General features: G+C 37.2%; 1 protein-coding gene across 1 annotated transcript; it reads left to right on the top strand.

Moving 5' to 3' along the window:
* Positions 1-5356: 5356 nt before the first annotated feature.
* LOC145677689 (uncharacterized) lies at positions 5357-8144 on the top strand. The gene is made up of 2 exons (XM_081748108.1): positions 5357-8008; positions 8108-8144. The coding sequence occupies exon 1, from the start codon at positions 5434-5436 to the stop codon at positions 7717-7719; it is 2286 nt and encodes a 761-aa protein (XP_081604234.1). The 5' UTR covers positions 5357-5433; the 3' UTR covers positions 7720-8008; positions 8108-8144.
* The last annotated feature ends 1831 nt before the right edge of the window (positions 8145-9975 follow it).

Raw genomic sequence — 9975 nt, 5'->3', positions numbered from 1 at the left:
CCATGAGTGAAATATAGAGCGATATGTCGGTGATCCTGTATTTTAGAATTTTGTTCCCTTTTTATGGTTATCCTTAAAGTTCCCATGAAGGGTTCAACCTCCTCCTTAAATAACCCTTTTTTTGGTATCATGATATTGTACTGAAGTTTACCTTAAATATTATCGTTCTCTTTGACAGATAAGATGATTACCAGCTTTTTTACCTTGATGGAGATCCTGTCCTTGAATTAGTTGCCTATGTCTCTGGAAGTAACAATGGTGAAAGAGGGGTGTCGCTTGTAGATTTCTTATAACACATTGTTGTGAGTTTAAGCGATTTTTTAAACGCTCAGTAAGCGCTTCATTAATGGAAACAGTGTTGCCAGATTTTTTTCTACCTAAACTGCTCCGATTCTTTTCGAAACGGTTCCGCAGAGTGCAAGAAATTTTAAACTAAAAATTTTTCGAACTAAAAAAATTTTAAACAAAAATTTTCAAACAAAAAATTTTCGAACCCAAAAAAAAATTTCGAACTAAAAAATTTTGAAACAAAAAAGTTTCAAACAAAAAATTTTCGAACCCAAAAAAAAATTCGAACTAAAAAAAAATAAATTTTGAACCCCCCCAAAAAAATCGAACTAAAAAAATTTAAAAATTTTCGAACCCAAAAAAAATTTCGAACTAAAAAAATTGAAACAAAATTTTGTCGAACTAAAACATTTTTAAAAACAAAAGTTTCGAACTAAAGATGTAAATCACATCTAAAAATTTTCAAATCAAACTTTTTATCGAACTAAACTTTTAAAATTTTCGAACTAGAAATTTAAACCAAGTTTAAGAAAAAACCCTAAGAAATGTTTCTCCAGGAATCGAACTCAGGTCTTTCAAACCAAAGATGTGTATGCTAACCGCTTAAATGAATTCGGTTTTAATCGATCTTGGTGGGTTTCGAACCATGGTCCTTGAAAAGGATACACATATACTTTAAGAAAATAAATCTGACAGTGTAACACTTCTCAAATCAAACTTTTTATCGAACTAAACTTTTAAAATTTTCGAACTAGAAATTGAAACCAAGTTTTAGAAAAATCTTAAGAAACGTTTCTCCAGGAATCGAACTCAGGTCTTTCAAACCAAAGACGTGTATCCTATCCGCTTAGCTATGAATGAATTCGGATTTAATCGTGCTTGGTGGGTTTCGAACCATGGTTCTTGAAAAGGATACACATATACTTTAAGAAAATAAATCTGACAGTGTAACGTGGATTAAAATAAAATGCTGATAGACTTCTTTGTGTGACGACATAGAAGCACATATGATTGAAAAAATGCAAACGTCAGCGGATCGCATTACTTTTTGTTTTACTACGAGCGTGTCAGCATGATTCATGAAAAAAAAAAGCAAACATTGACATTCTCGTATGGAATATGAGGAAAATGAAATGTCGTCACAGTTACGACAAGTAGTGACATGATCCTGGCAGAAGGGAATTGGCATCGGAATTGCGATACTAGATGTTGTAACTATTGAGAAACGTGAATGACGTCACGATCGATTGTTACACATCGTTTTGGTTCATGATTCATGACAAAAGCAGCGAGCGTTTTGATTGGTTCGTTGTGATGTCATTTTATAAATTTCCTCGTTTCTGATTGGCTGACGGTGACATCGTTTTCACAACGACCTAAATAAAAATCTAAATTTTATTTTTCAAATCCTACATCGCTCTCAACTATCGTGTGAAGAAGATCTCCTTTTAAAAGTGTCTTTATTTAAGAAGCTTCATTGCACCGACTTTTTGTTCATTGAATTTGAGGTAAGTTCAGTGAGATTTTATTTTCACACAAGATTCGAAAATCATTTTTATTTTATATTTGTGGGGGTGGATCACGAATACACTGTTTTACTTTTAGTACGAAATATTTAGACTATGAAGAAATTAGTGGAATGGGAAAGTGGGAGTGCGAATCAGGAACCTCCACACATTAGAAGTAAGCACGATAAATGATATGGTTTAGCGTCCCTTCAGCGAGCACCCGTCGGGAATTGAACCATGGCCAGAAAAATGTGTGCGCTTAGTTTTGAAAAGAATGCATTACAAAATTTCAGAAACTATGTCTGAGAATAATATGGTTCGATACCCTTTAAAAGCATTAGCGTCCCTTCAGCTTAACGTGATATTCGAGCAACCGCCCGGGATTGAACCAGGGCCAGAGGCGTATACGTCAACCATTTAGCTTAGTTTTGAAAAGAATGTATGATAACGCATGAGAATATTAAATTTCAGAAAAGGCTTGACAACGCTCCGATGTGGGAAAGCAAACCCCACCGAGGATTGAACCAGGACCTTCCACGTTAGAAGCATGTACGCTAACCGCTTAGCCACGAGTGCATGAATATGTGGTTAAAAAGATTTACGCTATACAGATTTTGTTTTGACAATTACGCATGGGTATCGTTAATGGTTGATGAATCTCTTCAACTTGCAAACGCATCATTTAAAGGTCGTTGTGAGTAGAAAAAAAATGCTTACGCGTGCTTTATCACATCTCAGTACTGTTGAAACATTCATTCATTCATGCATTCTTTTTTTATCACTATAGAATGGTAGGTCAGTTACATGCTGATGTAATGGTTTCGAGTTTGACAGCAATAAAACACTCATTTCAGTAACATAATTATTTTTAAAAAAACTTTGATTTCTAGTACATGTGTTTTCATAATGAGATTCTGAACGTCACCGCCAGGAATCAAACTCAGGACCTTTACATGAATTGCTTAGTTAAGAATTTATCATGAATGTTATGATTTCCTGGGCTAAGCAGTTAGCATACGTACCTTTGGCGTGGGAGACCAGGGTTCGATTCCCGGCGGGGAGCTCATGCGGTTCGGATTCCACGTTAATTAGTAGGTCCACGTCTCATATAGCCTCGCTGCTGAAAGGGACGCTAAACTAAAAAATCAAAAAATCAACTCAAATTCACGCTGCTCAATTCCTTTTTTCCCATTACATATTTGTTTTACCGTACCTGTTTGTTTGTTTTCATTTTTTAATCATGGCCGAATCGGGTTTTACTGTTCGCAATGAAATCACTCGTCATTATAGACGATTTATGTACGTTTATGTATTATGAGGGGTGCACGTCAACCATTTAGCTTAGTTTTGAAAAGAATGTATGATAACGTGTGAGAATATTAAATTACAGAAAAGGCTTGACATGCCCCGACGTGGAAAAGCAAACCCACCGAGGCTTGAACCAGGGACTTCCACGTCCGAAGCATGTACGCTAACCGCTTAGTCACAATAAAAAAAAATACGCTATACAGATTTTGTTTCGACAATTACGTATGTGTTACGCTAATGTTTGATGAATCTCTTCAACTTGCAAACGCATCATTTAAAGGTCGTTGTGAGTGGGGGAAAAAAATGCTTACGCGTACTTTCTAACATCTCAGTACTGATGAAACATTTATTCATTTCATGCATTCTTTTTATCACTATAGAATCGTAGGTCAGTTATATGCTGATGCAATGCTCTCGAGTTTGACGACAATAAAGCACTCATTTCAGTAACATAATTATTTACTTATTTTAACTTTGATTTCTAGTACACGTGCTTTCATAATGAGATTCTGAACGTCACCGCCAGGGAATCAAACTCAGGACCTTTACATGAATCACTTAGTTAAGAATTTATCATGAATGTTATCAAGTGATTAAGATTTTTCTTTCTTCTTTTCTTTTGTAGTAAATTCACGCTGCACAATTCCTTTTTTCCCCATTACATATTTGTTTTACCGTACCTGTTTGTTTGTTTTCTCCTTTTATTAACATGGCCGAATCGGGTTTTACTGTTCGCAATGAAATCACGCGTCATTATAGACGATTTAACATTGAGGGCCGAATGCTCGAAATTCAATTCAACGCACCACCCGTAGGAACCGATATCATACAGTATGTACACAACAGTTTCCAAGCAATGCTAGACCATTTGTTAGCCAATGTCGACGATGAGGCGATGGTTGGTTTATCCGTAATATCACCACGGAATACCAATAAACCATTTTGGGTGAGTTTTCGCCAAGCACGAAACTTAACACTGGAAACGATGTGGGCCTCGTTCGAAAGAGTGTTACAAAGTAACAATGCATTTCTCCTGCACGAACCATTCACTGTTCATTTTCATCGTGTGGATATTCCACGTGGCTACGGCGGCGGTTTGCGGCAAGGAGTACTTCAAAATGAAGAATTGTTACGAATCAAGCGAGGGATTGTACGTGTAAAAAATCAAGATTCAAGGTGTTTGGCGTTCGCCCTTGTTATTGCTATTGGCCTGAAAAAATACAAGAATGTAGATGTGAAACGACATAGACAATATCAACATCAGAGAAAATGTGTTGTGGACGGTGAAGTCGATGCGCTATGTGCAAATGCAGGAGTGAATTTGGATCATGGTGCCAGTGTAAATGAAATTCGACAATTCCAGGCATACCTCAAAGAATATAAAATTACTGTGTATACTAGTTTCACAGGCCGTGACATCATGTACGAGGGGCCCAATGATGAAAATCGCACTCCCATAAATTTGATTTGTTTGGCTGGCCATTTTGACATCATCCAATCTTTAACTGCTTGTTTTGCAACCAAGTTCTACTGTGAAGCGTGCCATAAAAAGTATAGTAAACGCAATGAGCATGTAAAAAATTGTCCTGTAACGTGCTCCAAATGTCTACAGAGACCTCTATGCGACAAGAACCAAACGCTAGTGCTGTGTAACGACTGCAATCGTCAATTTTACGGCGAACAATGTTTTAACAATCATCGTAATATTGTATATCATCAAGGGGAACCTATATGCAAAATGGTGAAGCAATGTACTAGATGTTACAGAGTATATTCTTTTGTGCATACTGGACAACGACATCATGATTGCAATGAGATCTTTTGCAATGTTTGTAAGAAGATTGTTCCAGGATCACATCAATGTTTTATGCTTCCCGATCGCCAATGCTTGAAACCTGGTGTTCCTTCACTCATGCACGCAAAGAAAGCCTTGTTGATATTCTATGATATAGAATCTATGCAGGACACGAATATTGGCGATAATACGTATGTACACATTCCAAATTTATTGGTTGCAGAACAAGTATGTTATGCATGTGTTGAAAACAATAATATCCAGCAGTCTTGCAGTACGTGTGGTCAGCGCCAGCATATTTTCCAAGGAGAGGATCCAGTTTATAATTTTCTCCAGTACTTGCGGGAACGTCGTCCCAATATAAATAGGATTTTCTGTGTCGCTCACAACGCTAAGGGCTACGATGGACATTTCATTTTAAAGGCTATGGTCGAACAATGCCAATGGAGACCTGACGTCATATTAAATGGGACCAAGATACTGAGTTTAACCTTGAATAATCTGACGTTCATTGACTCGTTGAACTTCCTACCTATGGCATTAAGTAAATTGTCAAAAGCGTTCAATTTACCCGCAACCAAAGGCTACTTCCCACATTTCTTCAACACCAAGGAGAATCAATCGTATATTGGACCACTTCCAGAAACAAAGTATTATGGTGCAGATGAAATGGCCGTCGAAGACAGAAACAAGTTCATGCAGTGGTACAACGATCATCGTAATGACACGTTTGATTTCCAGAAAGAAATTCTCAAGTATTGTATTCAAGATGTCAATGTACTGCGACAAGCATGCGTTTCGTTTATGACGTCATTTGAAACAGAAACCAAAGTGAATCCCTTCTTGGAGACGATCACGATTGCCAGTGCTTCCAATCTAGTATTCCGCCGGAATTTCCTTAAACCCAACACCATAGGAATTCTACCGGCACATGGCTATCGATGGAGAAGTACCCAATCGATCGCTGCAATGCAATGGCTGGCCTACATTGAAAAAACCGAAGAAAAACAAATCTTACATGCGGCCCGACAAAAAGAAGTGTTTATTGCGGGATTCCATGTTGATGGTTACTACCAAGATCCTGAGACGTTAGAGGAGCACATCTACGAGCATGCCGGCTGCTTTTACCACGGGTGTAAAGTATGTTTTACTACAGGCCGTAATCAGCCCATCTACAGCAATCCAGAAGACACCATGGAATTCCGTTATGAACGAACGCAACGCAAAAATGCAAGACTGCGTGAATTGGGGTACATTGTACATGAAATGTGGGAGTGTGAATTTAATCAGTTCTTAAAACAAAATCCTGCAATGGCGACGTATCTGAAGAATCACCCGTACATGAACCGCAGACCATTAAATCCAAGAGATAGCTTTTTTGGAGGAAGGACCAATTGCGTGAAATTGTACCACCAAGTCGACGAAAAAGCGGGGGAAGTAATAAAATATTACGATATTGTCTCGCTTTATCCTTATGTAAATAAGTGTGCTAAATACCCTGTAGGCCATCCACGAATTTATCTACAGGGTGATGAAAATATACCACCAATAAATAAAGTCAATGGTCTAATCAAAATGACGATATTACCAAGTCGCCATCTTTATCATGGTCTCCTGCCTTACCGATGTAACAAGAAACTACTCTTTCCACTGTGTGCTGCGTGTGCCGAAGAAATGAACCCAGACCCTACAGCAACGTGTACGCACAACGACCAGGAGCGATGCCTCACTGGAACTTGGGTATCATATGAAATCCAGAAAGCAGTAGAATTAGGATATCAACCAGTGGAAATTTTTGAAATTTGGGATTATGACATTGAACAATATGATCCCATCACGAAAACAGGTGGCTTGTTCACGGAATATATCAATACGTTTTTAAAATCAAAAATGGAAGCGTCTGGCTGGCCCAGTTCCTGTGTGACCGAAGAAGACAAATCAAAATTCATACAAACCGTCCTGGAGCGTGAAGGTATTGCATTGGATCCGTCCAAAATTGAAAATAATCCTACACGAAGAAGTTTATCTAAGCTTTGTCTTAATGCTCTTTGGGGAAAACTTTCGCAAAGATCAAACTTTAGCCAGACCACAATTATTGATCGGCCGGAAGAATTTTATGAAAAACTCACTTCCCCCGACATTAAACTCCATCAAATTGTACCCATCAATGATACGATGTTGTATGCGTTCTGGGAGTACAATGAACATGTGCCTGTTCAAAACCGAAACACCAATGTCGTGTTAGGTGCATTTACAACATGTCAGGCACGTCTGGAACTGTACAAGTACCTGGAAATGTTGCAGGAACGTGTTTTATATTTCGACACGGATTCTGTGATATTTACGGAGAAGCCCGGGGAGCCAACCATTGAACCTTCAACGTACTTGGGATGCTTATCGAATGAGATGGAGTCTTATGGACCACGAGCATACATCAAGACATTTGTCAGTGGAGGACCAAAAAATTACAGCCTAGAAATATACAATCCGGATACCAACGTCACCAGTTACATATGCAAAATTAGAGGATTTACATTAAATTACAATGCAGGACAACAATTAAATTTCAACACGCTAAAAGAAATGATTACAAATCAATGCCGTGGACAAGTCACCATCACTATCCCCCATAAGATATGCAGGACTAAAGACCATACCATCGTCACACGCAAAGAAGAAAAAATGTACAGTATCCAGTACACAAAACGTCGATTTAAAGAATTCAATTCCTATGATACGGTTCCGTACGGGTACGTTAAAAAACAGAAGATGGAACTGGAAAAAGAAGATGAAGAAGAAAAAACTGTAAATACCCAATAAGGCCGCCATTTCTTTTTTCCTTTTCCTTTTCTTCTTTCCCTTCCTTAACCACAAAGCAGCAACACCAAGAAGAAAATGAAGTACCCACAAGAGTTCATAAACCATCAACACAACCATCAGTGGAAGAAATGTAGTCATCTCGTACCGAAGGAGGAACCTTGACCATAAAGGAGCAACACCAAGAAAAATGCAGTACCCAGAAGAGTTCATAAACATCCATCGGTGAAAAAAATGCAGTGATCCTGTACCCGAGGAGGAAGATGAACCTAAACAGATCCATCATTTACGAGTAAGTTTTATTTCTCTCTTATCAATATTGACTCATTTTTACTGTTTCAGAAAAAAAGAATTCTTAAAGTAATCCGTCGTTTCTTCTTTTTCTTTACAGGATACGGCTACAAGATTCGAAGATGATGACGCGTCCAAAATATTCATTAAACTAGATCCTGTATTTATTATGTTAATAAACATGTATAGGAAGACCACATACCTTTCGTTAAATACAACAAGTTGAAAAAAATATGTTTTATTATTTCTTGAAACCCTGAACACTTGTTTTCAAATCATGGTAATCTTGAAAATTTAAGGTGAAAAATATATTCAAGATTTGGTTTACACGATTTTGTTCGAAAAAATAATTAAAGAATTTTTTTAGTGTCCAAAATTTGATTTTTAATTTAGTTCGAAAAATTTTTAATTTGAAAATTTTCAAATGTGGTTTACATCTTTAGTTCGAAACTTGTTTTTAAAATTGGTTCGAAATTTTTTTAAAATTTTTAGTTCGAAAAATTTTGATTTTAAAATTTAGTTCGAAAGTTTTTAGTTTAAAATATTTTTCGAAAAAATTTTAATTTTTTTAGTTCGAATTTTTTTTTTGGGTTCGAAAATTTTTTGTTTGAAACTTTTTTGTTTCAAAATTTTTTAGTTCGAAATTTTTTTTTGGGTTCGAAAATTTTTTGTTTGAAAATTTTTGTTTAAAATTTTTTTAGTTCGAAAAATTTTTAGTTTAAAATTTCTTGCACTCTGCGGAACCGTTTCGAAAAGAATCGGAGCAGTTTAGGTAGAAAAAAATCTGGCAACACTGTTTCCATTAATGAAGCGCTTACTGAGCGTTTAAAAAATCGCTTAAACTCACAACAATGTGTTATAAGAAATCTACAAGCGACACCCCTCTTTCACCATTGTTACTTCCAGAGACATAGGCAACTAATTCAAGGACAGGATCTCCATCAAGGTAAAAAAGCTGGTAATCATCTTATCTGTCAAAGAGAACGATAATATTTAAGGTAAACTTCAGTACAATATCATGATACCAAAAAAAGGGTTATTTAAGGAGGAGGTTGAACCCTTCATGGGAACTTTAAGGATAACCATAAAAAGGGAACAAAATTCTAAAATACAGGATCACCGACATATCGCTCTATATTTCACTCATGGGGTGTGTGGTGGGTCTAAGATCATGTGACCTCTGTCGGCCAATCAGAATCGAGGTACCAAAGCACTCATCTTACTCGTAAAAAGGGAACGAATTTTAAAAATCCCAGGGCTTAAGATCACGTGACCGTCTATCAACCAATCAGCATTGGGGTACCAAAAGGATTCATCTTACCCGTAAAAGGGAACGAATTTTAAAAATCCCAGGGCCTAAGATCACGTGACCTCTGTCAGCCAATCATAAACACTCATCTTACCCGTAAAAGGGAACGAATTTCAAATATCGTAGGGTGTAAAATCACGTGACAGCTATCAACCAATCATAAACACTCATCTTACCCGTAAAAGGGAACAAATTAGTGAGGGATTTCCCCGCAGGGTGACTCATGACGTCATACCACGTGACCTGAAAATTTGAATTTCCCGCGTGGGCGGGGCTTAACGTCACGTGACCTCTCTCAGCCAATCAGAATCGAGAAAATTTTTGCTGACTCGGCGCAATATACGCGGGGGAGTACTACTACTAACCCTATACATTATGTACACAATTTTGAATATTAAAACGCCGTTTTCTCGAAAATGCAATTTTCCGACATTCCTTCTTTTTCCCTTATCCTTCATATTATATATATATATATAATATATATAATAAAATTTAAAGTGACTATGTTCGTGAATTAATTACTTTTGAACCACACAGTAGTAGTCCCCGACGTATATGCAGCCAAGTCAGCAAAAATTTTCTCGATTCTGATTGGCTGAGAGAGGTCACGTGACGTTAGGCCCCGCCCACGCGGGAAATTCAAATTTTCCAGGTCACGT

This window comes from Thermobia domestica, unplaced genomic scaffold (genome assembly GCF_964235325.1).
Source record: "Thermobia domestica unplaced genomic scaffold, izTheDome1.hap1.1 HAP1_SCAFFOLD_1236, whole genome shotgun sequence".
NCBI classification, from domain to species: domain Eukaryota; kingdom Metazoa; phylum Arthropoda; class Insecta; order Zygentoma; family Lepismatidae; genus Thermobia; species Thermobia domestica.
Note: the sequence above shows the minus strand (reverse complement) of the source record. Positions and strands in the feature narration are given on the sequence as shown.

Coding starts and splice junctions, on each gene's coding strand:
- LOC145677689 (XM_081748108.1), top strand. CDS start 5,434: ATGGCATTAAGTAAATTGTCAAAAGCGTTCAATTTACCCGCAACCAAA.